The sequence below is a fragment of the Musca vetustissima genome, unplaced genomic scaffold, assembly GCF_032173495.1.
Source record: "Musca vetustissima isolate MV318-11 ecotype Yass unplaced genomic scaffold, APGP_CSIRO_Mvet_v1 utg54384, whole genome shotgun sequence".
NCBI lineage: Eukaryota > Metazoa > Arthropoda > Insecta > Diptera > Muscidae > Musca > Musca vetustissima.
In genome coordinates, this window is record NW_026873589.1 from 115,318 (window position 1) to 131,146 (window position 15,829).

At 34.8% G+C, this 15,829-nt stretch overlaps 1 protein-coding gene across 1 annotated transcript; it reads right to left on the minus strand.

Moving 5' to 3' along the window:
• Nucleotides 1-1,722: 1,722 nt before the first annotated feature.
• On the minus strand, nucleotides 1,723-5,756 carry LOC133326388 (U3 small nucleolar RNA-interacting protein 2). The gene is made up of 5 exons (XM_061535044.1): nucleotides 5,703-5,756; nucleotides 4,825-5,627; nucleotides 4,321-4,515; nucleotides 2,059-2,195; nucleotides 1,723-1,988 (listed from the first exon to the last, which is right to left on the minus strand). The coding sequence occupies exons 1-5, from the start codon at nucleotides 5,754-5,756 to the stop codon at nucleotides 1,723-1,725; spliced, it is 1,455 nt and encodes a 484-aa protein (XP_061391028.1).
• Between the last annotated feature and the right edge of the window lie 10,073 nt (nucleotides 5,757-15,829).

Below are 15,829 nucleotides of genomic sequence, written 5' to 3' on the forward strand. Positions count from 1 at the left end.
TGATTAGCAGAGTGAACGTCGTTAAATATTAAAAAAAAACTATTCAAAATTGGTGTCTTTAGACAGTTATTATTCCTTAATTGTGCTCGATTCGGGTCCGATAAAAATCGTGTTACGGTTATGCAAATTAAACAAGGAAATTAAAAGATACACCATCGCCAGAACGGGCATAGAATGATTTTAAATTAACCATACTTTCTGCATTTACCTTCACATTAAAAATATGCACTAATAAATCTAGGTCGGGTTCGGTATTTTTAAAAACGTTCGATATTAGTGATCGGAAATACGTTGGTACATTTTTGATTTAAAGTGTTTCTGTTAATTTGGTTATTATCCAATAATTGTGTTCGCGTCGCGTCCAGTAGAAATCGTCTCTCAAATGAGTGGTAAAAAGTGCGGAATCTTAGTGAAAATTTCGTCGCGTTCGGTATATTTAAAAATGTTTGTTATTGCTGACCGGAAAATCGGAAATAGATATTCAAGTGAATATTAATTTAGATCCAGAAAATATCATGTGTTTGTCATAAATTCGTAGCAGTCTTATATTTTGGGCTCATTTTAAATAGTCAAAAAACTTGCTGTGGAAAGAAAAACTAAATATTGTCGAGTATTGTACTGGAAAACCACATACCGGGTGTCTGGATAAATTAAGGTAAGTTTATATTTTTAATAAATATTTCATATATCAGCAAAATCTTTGAAAGTCTGAATTATTTATAACCAACTTCAGCCCATAGAATTAATTATTTACCCTCAACGACATTGTGGTACCAGCAGAAAAAAATACCATCGGTCCATACTTACTTTTGAGAGCAAATTAGAACCACAAATAAATATAAATTCGTTCTACTGCTCCTAACCGATACCATAATCACATTACGTCTGTCCCATCTACACGAAATCACAGCCATAGTCCTTGATTTTGGCATAGAATGACATGTATCCGGTTTAGAATTTTTTTCTATTTAAATATAGGTCCCACATAATATTGTCCGACTTCAGGCCAAACTGGTTAATTTGGCACTAGATCGTCACAATATTCTGAGGTGTCAGTCGTTTTGGTGGTATAGCCCACTGTAGCGGAAACGCTATATACCATATACACTGGTGGCCAAAACTAAAGCAACTGAAATTGCGAACTGCATCTTTAACATCAAAAATTCCTGAACGGAATCTACGAAACCAAAATTGCACATAATTGGCTGTTGCAGTATTGGTATAAACACAAATCACAATTTTAGCCGCTTGGCTTCCATTTTCGGCTTTGTCAAAGAACAACTGTAAAATGTACCGAATTTTCTCTTTGTTCACTTCCATTTTTAACACCCTGTAACTCACAACTGAATGCACCAAACAAAAAACAGCAAAATAATTTTTGTACTGCGAATCTGAAATTGTTTGATCGATTTTTTAAGAGAAATCTATAAGTACATCTACCGAAAAAATAATGGATAATAATCTACCGAAAAAATAATGGATTTCTTTTTCCGCAACCTAATATTTATTGTAAACCATTAAAATCCACTCATTAATGTTTCTGCTTATAATACAAAAAAATAATTTTATTCTTTTCATTTTCTATATATAAAACATATTGTTTTTCGACTTTTAATAACTTCAATGCTACAAGCATTTTTCAAATTACGTTTTTCTGCATAAAAACAACTTAGAAAAAAATTACTATATTAAAAAAAGAAATCCTAAATAAATAACTAATTATCATTTAGTTTTTTTACTTGGTGCCGCCGATTCATCGACCGTTGTTGCTCTTAACAAGTCAATAACTACAATGTGATTTTTAGCATCGGCGAGACGCCACCAACGACCCCAACGATGTTCTTGTCCGACAGCGGCATATAGTTTTGTACCGTCCGCATTAAATGTTAAACTATTTATAAATCCATTGACGGGTATTTCTAGCAGAGGTTTGAGTTTACGATAATTTTCCACGCACTGCCAGAGGCGTATGTAACCATCACAGGAACCTGGAGGGAAGAGATGAAATAATGGATTAATAATTGTATTATATTGAGAGTTTTCCTTTTTTGAACTTACCAGATGCCACCAAATCGGTGTTTACCAAACATGTTATGGCTGTAATCCAATTGGCTTCACCATTTGCCTGTACACCATGTACAAGCGTTGAGGTATGTAGTGGTTTCTTTTTCAGTGCATTCCAGAGACCAAGGGAACTGTATAATAGGGGAATTGTGATTAAAAATAGGCAAGTCCAATAAATTAAATTTAATTTATTAAGCATAGTAACAAAGCCAAATAGGCTATTTATGTTACACAAAACAACATAACTTATACTACTCGAGAAACTTATACCTAGAATAATGATATTAAAATTTTAATTCTGAAATGTTTATAAGTATTTTTGAAGCCTGTATGTAGACGTTTCTAAGATTGTCTTCCAAGTCTTCAAAGCTATAGACGTGGACATTTTAATACTACTTTTTTTCAGACCCCTTTTCGAATATTCTCATGACAGCCTTCAATGCTTTAGAAGCGTAATTTAGTAAGGATATTTTTGATGTCTAGCTTATGAAGTCCGGAAATTTTGCAACGAGTAAAACACCGAACTGTAGAGATGAAGAAGGAAACCTGTGACAGATACAGACAGCGTGATGAGGATCTGGATGGAGCATTTTGCAAAGTTTCTGATATCAAATAGTGGCGAAGAAGATGATATCCCAGAATCAATAAGTGATGACGGTATAATGTGTATACCACCTAGCTGAGATGAGGTCAGAATAGAAATCAATCGGCTGAAGAATAATAAAGCAGCAGCTGCCGATGGGTTACCAGCCGAACCTGCACCAACTGATTAGTGCAATTTGGCTAGAGGAATACCATACCAATTCAGGCCTGGCAAATCCACCATTGACCAGATTTTAACACTGGGCCAAATCCTGGAAAACACCCACGAAAAATACATCGACACATTCCACCTTTTCATCGCCTACAAAGCCGCATTCGACTTCCCAATCAGCTCAGAGGAGTTTGAAGGTATGTTTGGGTTCGGCATTCCTTCAAATTTAATACAGATTTGCAGGATAACACTTACTGGCACAAGGTCTGTAGTTAAAGTCGAGCCTTTCAATACCGAACGAGGATTCAGACAAGGTGGCAGTTTATCGTGTGAGCTTTTTTACATCCTGCTGGAAACGTTCATACGAGATGCAAATGCCGACATAATGGGTCAAATATTGCGAGCGCTAACAGCAACCTTTGAACGAATTGAGAAGGAGTCGGCTAAAGGCGGACTGGCAGTAAATGGCGAGAAGACCAAGATGATATCAACGCGCAAGACGTCCAGTAGACTCCGACCAACCGTGGAACTTGAAAACTACAGCTTTAATGTAGTGAACAATTTTATATACTTCAGTACCGCAATAAATAAAACTAATGGCATCAGTTTTGGAATTCGGAGGAGTGTAGTGTTGGTCAACAGATGATCTATGGTCTAATAAACCAGTGTATGTTTGGACTCTGATACTACCAGTGCTGCTATATAGATCTGAAGTTTGGGTACTTGCGCAAGCAGATGATGCAGCTCTTGGAGTGTTTAAGAGAAAATTTCTCCGAAAGATCTATGAGCCAATCTGTGTTGAAGGTGAATATCGCCGTAGAATGAACCATGAGCTGTACCATCTATTCTCGGGCATAGACATAATCATGCGTATCGAGCTGCAGCGACTATGTGACTAGGTCATTTTGTGAGAATTGATGAGGATGCCCCAGCACAAAAGGCATATAAAAGCGAGCCAACTGATGGTACACGCAGAAGGGGAAGGCCGCGAATTTGATGGAATGATCAAGTAGAGACTCCCTTGAGCTCGTCTATAAAGACTCCCTTGAGCTCGTCTATAAAGACTCCCTTGAGCTCGTCTATAAAGACTCCCTTCAGCTTGTCTATAGAGACTCCCTTCAGCTCGTCTATAAAGACTGCCTTCAGCTCGTCTATAGGGATTGCCTTCAACTCGTCTATAGAGACTGCCTTCAGCTCGTCTATAGAGGCTGCCTTCAGCTCGTCTATGTAGAAATATCTATAGGGGCTATGACAAAACATTGACCTACATTGAAAATTTTCTGGGAAGATAAATTTTATGTTTGAAAACATCGAATGTCTTCTCGTAAATTAAATAAGGTTAGAATTATTAATTAAAAATTAGAAAAAAAATAAATAAAAATGACAGCTATGTCAAAACATAATCCTGATACCATTAAAATATCGACAATGAGCGGTGCCGTGATATGGAAATAGTTTTGCGGGCCCGAACTTATCTGTTTCTTCTTTTTATTTTTACTTACCCATCAGTTCCGCATGATATGAAATTTTCATCATTCAAAAATTTAACAGCTTCAATGCTGTCTCGATGCCCATTGTAGATTAATTGAGACTCTTCGGTAATTTTCCAAATTCTCAAAGTACAATCAGAACCGGAGGTGACAGCACGTTCGCGGGATAAAGCATCAATGCCAGTTACTGGTGCCTGGTGACCAAATCTAAAAATTTTAGAGTAAAGAGATTTAGTATTAAAATATTCTATAGGGTCTGGGTAGGTCCACAAGGCAAGAGATAGAAAATAATATTTTTATATAGAGGACACATCAGGTATTGATATTATAACATATTTTATTACCAACCAATTGCCATTTAAATGCCAGTTTTGTATCGATTTCCATTGATCTTATAAAATTCGGATATAACTACCATTCAATTTAAATTTATTTTAAAAAGGCACAATCAGCTTGCCCTTTGCTGCCTTGGATCTACACAAACACATTTTTTCCAGACTCCAAGTTTCTACTTACAAACTCTCCACATAGGCCATTTCATCCAATGACCATATTTTCACTGATCTATCCTTGGAAGCTGAATACAATTCATGTGTATCTCGACGAAATACCAATGAGGTAACCACATCTCGATGACCATGGAACGTTTTTAAATGTTTCAATTCTTTGGGACACCATATCTGTATTGTATGGCCACCATCGGCTAAAGCTAAATAACGAAAATCCGATGAGATACATAGCGCTATAACATGTGATCGCCGTTTAATATCTGTATTTTTGTCTTCATTATATGGCTGGACATTGAAAGAACCCTCAACACGTAGTGTCTTCAGATTCCATTTTAAAACAAATTGTGTTTTTGCACCGGAAAATAAATATTCACCATCGGGTGATAAGGCCAACGAGCATAAGGGTAAATGTTGCTTCTTATGTTTCAATTTTACAATATTCTCTGCATCATAGCCCTCTATAGAGCCTGCAATATTTTTTCTTAATTTTCCAACACTATCTAAATATTCTGTTTGCAGTCGATGGGCAACATGATCATGTAATTCACGATCTTCTGCTTTATCCGCTTCCTGCTTTTCTATTTCTTCGAGATATTGTTTGGCCAGTCGTAAACGTTTGTCTTGTGGTGTCTCTTCCTCGGCCTCATCTGAAGAGAAAACCAAATTTGGTGCACCCTCGCCATCTAGACCGCTTTCAAATTCACTATCACTGGCAATTTCTTCATCATCTTTTTGTGGTCTTTTCTTGGCAGGTGTTTCATTTGTTGTTTTATCTTTGCCTTTTCCTTTGGCGCCAGCACCTCCTTGGAACTGTAAAGAAAAAAAACCCATCCACATTAAACAAATCCAAATTGTTGCATTGATGTTGTGTGGTCAACAACTTACCTTCCGTTTCTTATTGTTTTTGGGTTCTTTTTTAAGGAAAAACGATGAAGACATATTCCACTTTTAATGCAAAATATTTCTATAGGAACTGTGTTGGAATCAAAACAATTTTTATTTAATAATTTGCCTATTGAACAAAATAGTTTTGTAGTTAAATGTTTTTCCGTTTAAAATACACGTGAAAGAAGTTTGACAGCTCTTAGTTTCTCTCGCTCTCTGAGTGTTTTGTAAACTGACAGATGTTTTGTGCATTGGTGGCCAATCACAGCGAAATGATAACCCAACACACACCCTGTTGGAAATATTTATGTAGTGAAGTATTTTATGTAAATAATGGTGTTTTTTTAATGTAGGTAATGTTTAGATCAAAATATCTAAATATTGTATATAAAAGAGCTTAGTGATAAGTGAATGAATGTCTGACAAATCATCGCCAAGACGAAACGGCGCTAGAAATTTTGAGTGTGGGTTGTTTTTGGTGTAAGTCTGGATTTTAGAAAATTCGAACTAGAAGTATACGAAAAGTACTGAAATGAACTAAATATGGTACTTACTTTAATATGGAAAAGTACTGAATTGTACTAAATATGGTACCCTTTGTATTGGGCAAACGTGAACAGCTAGAATTCTGATATTTGGAATGTGTGTCACTGATGGAATGTTAGAAAGTTGTACAAAAGGATTTTCGACCAATAAGGGTACGAAAAGTATTCAACTTTACTAAATTTAGTACAAATTGTATATATTTTTGATGTATTAAAATGGTTTTAGAAATTCGTAATTATGTGTATGAGTACTATATGGTACTATTTGCATTTAGTTGGGCGTATTGAGATGGAGTTTCGAAAATAGGAATTTGGATTACTATTGGAGTACCGGCTTTTGTTAGCTGTAAAAAATCGTACTTATGTGTACGAAAAGTACTAAATTGTACTAAATTTGGTTCAAGTTGAATATAGCTGAATAGATAGAGCAGGAGCCTTGAAATTGGGAATTAAAATGATCGTTGGAGTGTAGTTTAGGAAATTCGTACTTATGGGTAAGAAAAGTACTAAACGGATAGGGCTGGGATACTGAATGAATATGAATGAATGGATACTTATGAATAAAATTACCTTTGTAGTAGACATCTGCATGAATGCACAAAAACACCACCCATGAGTCACTCACACAAAGTAATGGCTTCTATTCTATAAATTTGTTTGAAATGAAGTGCAATGAGTGAGGGTACAACAAACATGAATTGCTTCAGGTATGAGAGTTTCGAATTTGTTGTATATTCGTTTGATTCATACAATCCACGTTTCAGACTCGACGAACTGGTATTCATTGTGTATGTTTACTTCGGTATGAATGTATGTTGTAACACACAAAGTTTGAACAAATGCGACCAGTTCGTACACGAACATGTTTTACACAATGTGTGTGTCGAATTATACAGTAGTATTCGAATTACCCGAATTAAATGAAGATATATTATGGTTTTTATACAATCCACAGAATTATGAAGGGTATGTTATGTTTTTTTTTTCGTTTGTAACTCATCGAAATATTAATTTCCGCCCATATAAAGTATATATATTCTTAATAAGGGCAACATTTATGAATATCTAGTAATGTATCCACTATATAGCGCTACTTCTCTTTTTTCAATATTTAGATGTTTTTAAACGCACTTTTAAACATATAAAATTCGTTTTAATTTGGGTTCGAATTAGATAACCCACAGTGTGGGGGATATTCAGTACTACAAATTGTCAGTTTATAACCTATATTATGTTAAGACTCATTATTAGTTAGTCCGTATGTACTTCTGTTGTAATATTACTACCTTCGGGGGTGTCGAGATACAAAACTAAACCGTTACGATCCAAAATGGCCTTTTTCAGTCCACATTTAAGTATATCCTCCCGAGAAGTAATCAATATTGGCCCCCTTATATGTAAAGCCAATTTTTTAAAACAGGCAAAAGGAAACTAGATAGACACATGGTTCCTTTTTAGTATTTATTCAAATTGGGAAAAATCGGTCTAGAATGATGTGTATTAAGTTTCGTGAAAATCGGTTCAGATTCAGATATAGCTCCCATATATCTTTTCGTCCGATTTTATGTAAATGGTGTGCCAAACTCCCTATATATCTTTCGATTTGCACGAAATTTGGCATAGCGTACTGAATTAGGTCTAGAATGATGTGTGTTAAGTTTCCTGAAAATCGGTTCAGATCTAGATATAGCCCCCATATACAGTGGTGGCCACAGAATTAAAACATTTACTGTGGTAAACATTTTTTGGTCAGCCCTCGATTCGTTTGAAGTATTTTTGAAAATTTTTTAATTCAGAACACTTCGATATACTGCACCCAAGAGATTTAGTGTGAAAATGGAAAATTATTTCATGCAATTTTTCCATAAATAACGGTTTTTATGAAAATACATCGACTTTGAAGTGGCCATATAATTAAAACATTGTGTGATTTTTTACTTGACTGCATTTTTTGAAAATATTTTTTTAAAAAAGCTCTATAATTTAGTTAAATTATGTAAACTAAGCACCGTTAAAATCATTTACTGATAAAATTTTTCGAAAAAATCTGTAAAATCTATCAAAAATGCCAAAAATGTGTTCAGTACACCTTACATTCAGAAAATAACCCTTATTATAGAAAATAAAGGTCCGAATGCACCAGAAATTGCTAGAATTAGTAGAAAACAATAAATAATTCTCAAAATAAATAAATATTTGAAATAATAACTCAAAAAAATGGGAATTAACTTAAAGGAACGATTCAACTTCGATAGCCTTTATTGAAGAAGGCCGGAATATTTTTGCAGTATGTGAGGAAATATCGATTGATATTGGCATTTATTATATCAAATCGGTTGTTCGAGTAGTACAGAATATATTTCATCAAAAAAATTATCAGTCACAACAGAACGAACAGAGATCAACACCTATGTTGACGAGAAAACGTTTCTGGTACACAGCATCATGTTTGATGGTTGACTCTTGACCCTTAAAATCTATTGAACATGACAATATTTTTCCAAAATAATATTTTTTGAATAGAATAATGCCCATTTAATCTATTTTAGCCTAAATGAAAGACAAATTTTACAATTTGACAAATATTTAAAGTCTTGAGTTGAGCATCAAAAATGCTGCTGTGTGGCAGAAACTTTTACTCGTCAACCTAGGTGTTGATCTCTGTTCTTTCTGTTGTGACTGGTATATTTTTTGATCAAATATATTGTGTACTACTCGAACAATCGATTTCATATAATAAATGCCAATATCAATCGATATTTCCTCACATACTGCAAAAATATTCCGGCCTTCTTCAATAAAGGCTATCGAAATTTAATCGTTCTTTTAGGTTAATTCCAATTTTTTGAGTTTTTATTTCAAATATTTATTTATTTTGAGAATTATTTATTGTTTTCTACTAATTCTATAAATTTCTGGTGCATTCGGACCTTTATTTTCTATAATAAGGGTTATTTTCTGAATGTAAGGTGTACTGAACACATTTTTGGCATTTTTGATAGATTTTACAGATTTTTTCGAAAAATTTTATCAGTAAATGATTTTAACGGTGCTTAGTTTACATAATTTAACTAAATTATAGAGCTTTTTTAAAAAATATTTTCAAAAAATGCAGTCTAGTAAAAAATCACACAATGTTTTAATTATATGGCCACTTCAAAGTCGATGTATTTTCATAAAAACCGTTATTTATGGAAAAATTGCATGAAATAATTTTCCATTTTCACACTAAATCTCTTGAGTGCAGTATATCGAAGTGTTCTGAATTAAAAAAATTTCAAAAATACTTCAAACGAATCGAGGGCTGACCAAAAAATGTTTACCACAGTAAATGTTTTAATTCTGTGGCCACCACTGTATATGTTCGTCCGATTTTAAGTAAATGATGCACCAAGATCTCAAAATGTGGCCGATATGCACAAAACATACTGAAATTAGTATAACTTAATTTGTGACAAGTTTCGATGAAATCGGTTTAGATTTCGATATAGCTTATATATATATATATTTAAATAAATATATTTATCTCTTTTGTTATTGTTGTTTTGTATTAATGAGTAAAGGCGCTAAGTCCAATTTATCACATGTCACTAACTTAACATCACGTAAAGGCTTTAAGTCAACATTTTATATTTAGGATTTTGGACATGATTTTCAGCCGAATTGTCTGTAGTTTGGTATTTTAGGTATTTATGAGGCAGGGATGTACGCAGGGGGGCGGCCAGGGGGGGGGGGTTTTGGTTTTCATTGGGTGTCCAATCCTTTTTTTACAAAAAAATTATCGTTATCTGTCCGCGATATGGTATATACCCCCCAAAACTGTACACCAAATTTTTGACAATTTGAGGATTACGGTATGTACAAGGTCCTAGCCCAAATTTCCAATAGCCTGTATTTTTTTATATTTCTCTTGGTAGTTATTTACCATGGCATAAAACCCATATAAAAATACCGATCAATTTAAGAATTTGACTGTTCACATCACGGCGGTGAGCATAAAAAGGTCGGCCCTGTCGAACTTAAGGACGTTTTACTTATTTGTATTCATATTTTTTAATAAACAATCTTTACTCTACTTAATAATATTAGCATGTAAAAAATCAACAAAAGTACACATTTATTACAGGTATAAAGAAATGTAATGAGAGACAATTTGTAAGAAAATGACCAAAGGCCACGAAAACATGAAAAACAAATGAAAAGTCTTAAAGTCGCAAAAAAAAAAAATTGCGTATGTATTTCCACAAATACTTATTTGTACTCCTCATATAACTTTGTACTCTAATTTGCAATATTTGGGAAAATTTTCTGCATAGGTCTATTTTTGTATATCCCTTAAGGAAGATTCCGACGTTTTTTCTTACGTCATTTCATTCAACTTTTACTTATTTTTCTAGAGTTTTTAATTACTTGCATTTAATAGAAAAAAAAAATAAAAGATATTATTTCTCACTATTGCTCACTGATAAAGTTTTAAAGAGTGTAAGAGGTAAACATTTGCATGAATGTACCTGTACAATGAATGCGCACCATTAATGTTAAGTCGTTGAATGAAAACAGAGAATACAAAATACAATGCATGATGTTCACTCACTGGACTCATTGATGTTGTATAACATGTTCTTGTAATCCATCATACTGCATGTTGTGCTTTCGAGTTTGATCGTTTGATCGGACAAAGCACAACGAAGAACAACACAACTTCGGTGGTTGAATTCATTTGCACTCATTCAATGTTGTTGTGTACTCTGAATACAACTTAACACCCATGAATGTGGATGGGCATTCATTGTACGAGTACATTCTTGCAGATGTCTACTTTGTAGTGTAGAGAAAGTTTTGGAAAATCGTACTTACGTCTACGAAAAGTAACAAATGGTACGAAATTTGGTGCAATTTGGTTGATGGTGAACGGATAGGACTGGAATCGTTAAATTAAAGATTGTTATTGGAGTGCATGACTATGGTAATTTTTCGTACTTATGGGTAAGAAAAGTACTAAATTTGGTACACTTTGGACTTGTGTGGACGGGTGGAATTGGAATCCTAAATGTTGCAACTAAGAAACAGAATTTGCCATTCTGTTTGCAACCCCTCAAAATATTTGTCGGAGTCCCTGTAAAATACAATACAGTATGTCAAGAATGCGAATTTCAACTCTGGAAGCTTGATATTTATTTCTTGTTAATCATAAATGCGTGCTGCACTTAGCAATGCCTCAAGAGTATTAACTACTGGCGACACATTTGCTGGCATCTTTCCCTTGCTTCTGTAGCGGGACCACCAGGCTTCCAGGCATCGGAAACTATTAGGGCCTTGGTTAGGTACAATACGCCCGGCTCATCAAGCTGCTTCAACATCACCGTAGAAAATTCATCCGGACCAAGCGCCTTGGATGATTTTGCGATTCTGATGGCATTTGCTACATCCTCCATCTGTTTCACACAACAGATCGTATGCGGCGCAATACTCTTCTCATAGCCATGTCGCTCTCGGGTGCTCAACAAACTGCCGGTGAAACAACTCGCTCCTGGTTCGAGAGCGACTTAACAGTTGCTCGCAATTTACTCACTCAGGTACTGATGTAGCAACACTTCAGATGTTCTAGCGACATTTTCGCTTGTGCTCGCCAACTAACTTTACTCACTCACCGTAGCCCACAATTTTGTCACTCCGGTACTGATGTTACAACACTTCAGATGTCCAGCCACCTTTTCCGCATATGCTCGCTGACTAACCTGTTTATTTCCATTATCAGTTCTCTTATTTTGGGTTTAGTACGACGAAACTCATTACGCTCAGTTGCTAATCCCGCTGCCTCTGCTGGGAAGTTAGGTATCAATTAGGGATTACGACCCGCAGGTATATATCGAGCGGTTGCAGCAGTTTACGGGTAATCGGAAATTTCTTTCTGCTACCTTAGCTTCAGAAGGATTGGGCAGTTCTCAGAAGAGACGATTAGTGAAATTCCTGAACTCTTGCCAATTGGCTCTCCCATGGTTTAGGAATGTACCACCGTACATTCCTAAACCATGGGAGAGCCAGATGTTACGAAGTCGGGTGGTCTATTGATGGATATGCTAATAGGGAGGTGATCCCCTATCATCAGACAGTTATTGACTTCCAAAATATGACTAATATCTGGCAAGTAATGCGGGGCACAGCAATTTAACGGCGGAATTTATACCTTAAACACCTATACCCGTACCACACTTGATCGCTACACTTATACATTCCATGTATGGGCCACTAGAATCTAGCTCAAGCGAGATGGGTCTGTACTGGTGCAGGTGTTATTCAGTTTCCTGGATCGCTACGACCATAATTCCTCTGCGACTTACAAAATCCACGATCTCGTCGGCATTTCCTCGACGTCCATCGCATTTCAATTGGACAACTGAGACATTATCAGGAGTTGTGACTGCAATGTGTGGTGTAAATCAGTGTTGCTCAGCCCTTTACGTTTTCGTAAAAACAAACCTCACATATTCTCTCTCAAATTAGATCTGTCCGCATAGGCGGGAGAGTAACATACAAATACCAATGTAAGTAATATGAGCATCACTGGTGTAAATGGCTGCAGGGCAGATTGCTGTTGTGGACATTTGCGGGGCTGTCACGTAATTCGAAGACGACGACTCGCTGGGGTCTGCATTGGCACAGCACGCTATACTCCTGTACCTCTCTTAATTCCTGAAATCCGCATCCAATCAATCTCACCGATATAGACCTATGGTGGATGCGACACGGGCCAGAAGGATAAGGAGCAAACATTCTGGATAATGTAGCACCCATGTTGAAAAAATACACGAACATATAGTTTCTGGGTTCGAACCTTTGGTCGAAGTTTGGGTTTTCGAGTCAATCCGGTACATGGAACCGGCCGTCGTGCGATTGGAAAAATGTAGTATTTTCAATTAAATATGCCTAGATATGAGATGCTTCTTCAGCATCAATTGAAGGTCGAGAAACAGTTATTTTCCTTACTAGAATATATAAGTATTCTATCAATGTTGGAACCGAATTGAAGGGAACTGTGTAATCTCTCTTACAAATAAAACTTTTGTCGGTTTTTTTTGAGGCCGATAGCCTTTTCTGAAAATCTACACAGAATATGGTGATAACATTCGATAAATTTGTAATCATCAGTAATATAGTTCTTTTTGAGAAATTCTTTGATTGAAACCATCAACAATAAGTTTTCGGAAATCTTTTCCGAACTTATCGACCAAAGCTGATGGCTCGTTAGTAAAATAGATTTCAGATGTACTAAATATATCATTATTTATTGAAAAGGACCGGAGTAGGAAGAAAGGTTTTAAATTCACAGTATATAGGACATTTTGCTAGGTGAAGAATTCGGGATCTATCCTTCTCCCAAAAAGAAAATACCGAATTTTTAACATTGCATATTTGGTATTTTTTATTAACACTTAAAGTATTTTTTGTTCGTAGCGTTTTTAATGTGTTTTAGAATATTATTTTCAGTTTTTTTGGTATATATAACATTTTGTTTTTGTTTTTTTTTGTTTCAAAACCTGTTGAAACATATACATAGTATTTTATTTAAAGAAATATTTAACAATTATTATAATGTAGTAATTATTATTAATAGCAAATTATGTTTTAGCACATTTGTTTTTATAAATATATTTTGCTTAGAAAAGGAAGGGATTTATATTAGCTTTTGACATATACTACATACATACATTCTGTTACATATATACATAATTACATTTGGTGATATGTTAGAAGAAATAAGATTTACATTTTTTCCTCTTAATACTGAAAATGTACTGAAAAAACATACATCTTTGGCAGCCTTAGGTTATATAATAGAAAATTTTAAAATAAATCTATTGATTTATGGCACTTAACTAGTTACAAATCTATGTATGTGAATTCTAAAAAAGAAAATATTAAATAAAATTTTAGGAAGGACTTAAAATATTTCTTTGCCAATTTTTTGTATAATTTTATTTATCAAATTGTAGGTTAAGATTTTATAACAATATGTATAAAGTGAAAAGTACAAGGTTTGAAAGCACCATAACAATATTCCCGGATTGGAAAACTTTACGATTATATTAGGTTGGGGAAAAAGAAAACCACTAGGTCGTCGAAAATGTCTATAAAATCGGAGAAATAATCGAAGTTGTCCGGCATGTTAGCAGTCGTAACATCACCCAAGAACAAAACACGACCATAAAACCATTTATAAAGTTGGATTCAAAAAGAAGATCGATGTTTGGGTGCCACACTAATTAACAGAAAAAATAGGATGAATCGAATGAAGCTGGAGATGAGAAATGGAGCACATACGATAACCCTGTGCGAAAACTATAGTGGTCTATGGGCGGTGAAGCACCTCAAACGGTGGCCAAAACCAGGACTAACGGCCAGGAAGGTTCTGCTATGCATTTGGTGGAACTGGAGGGAGATTATTTATTATGAGTTGCTTCCATATAACCAAACGCAAAATTCTGATCTCTACTATCAACAACTGGACCGTTTGAAAATAGCAATTGACCAGAATTGGCCAACAGGAGAGGTGTCGTGTTCCAACAAGACAACGCTAGTCCTTTTTTTTTTAATACAAATTCAAAAATTGGTATCTAGGGAGGATTTTTATATAAAAATAATGGAATTATTGTTTCCTAACCTAACATCACCATCAGCAAAAACCAAATTGTTTAGGATATATTGTGTTAATTTGCCGTCAGATGTCCTCAATTTGGCTGAAATACTGGAACCTTCTAGGGATGGATAGTGTGGTAATAAACATCCTGCTGGTTGCAGACACTTTTCAAGAATTTAAATTATAATGGACGGACGGACACACATAGCTAGATTGATTCTGCTAGTCGAGATAAGGCATCGTGTCGTTACAAGCTCATGCGACCATATTATTTTTGGTAAGCTGTCAGTTTAGAAAATTTAAATGTTACGAAAACGTAGATTATTATAGTCAATAAAATTTATTTTTTGGAATAGCCACTAGATAGCATAGTTTCAAATGTACGTGCCTCTCGCTTTTATCGACAGCAAAAGTACCAACCATTAATGATAATTAAGGTGAAACTTAAATTATACTTTGTGTCTTTGTTATCGATCATAGGGTGGCATATATTTCCGGTGTGTGTGTCTCCGCTGTGGTGAAATAAATTAGCGACGTCAAACAGTCATTCCAGCAACTGGGTTTTATGGGATCGAGTTTTTATTCTCATAAACACTCTATTGACGTTATGTTCAAAATAAAATGAATAGTGTTTCCAACATCGAATTAAACATATTACAAATGTGAATATATCGCATCCGAAATTTGCGGATAAATTCTAGATGTTGGGATAAATAGTAATCTGTAGAATAAAATTCGTGCACTTTGATAAAATGTAAATTGAAATTCAGAATAAAATAGCCTTAAGTAATTTTTTTACCTTTTTTAGTAGGATGTTTTTGGGAAGGCACGCAATATCCCATGAAATAGTGTCTGGAATAACCGCTAGGTATCGCGGTTTTAATTTACCGCAGCATAGAAAAACACACCAAATGTTACCGCAGCATAGAAAAACATACCAAATG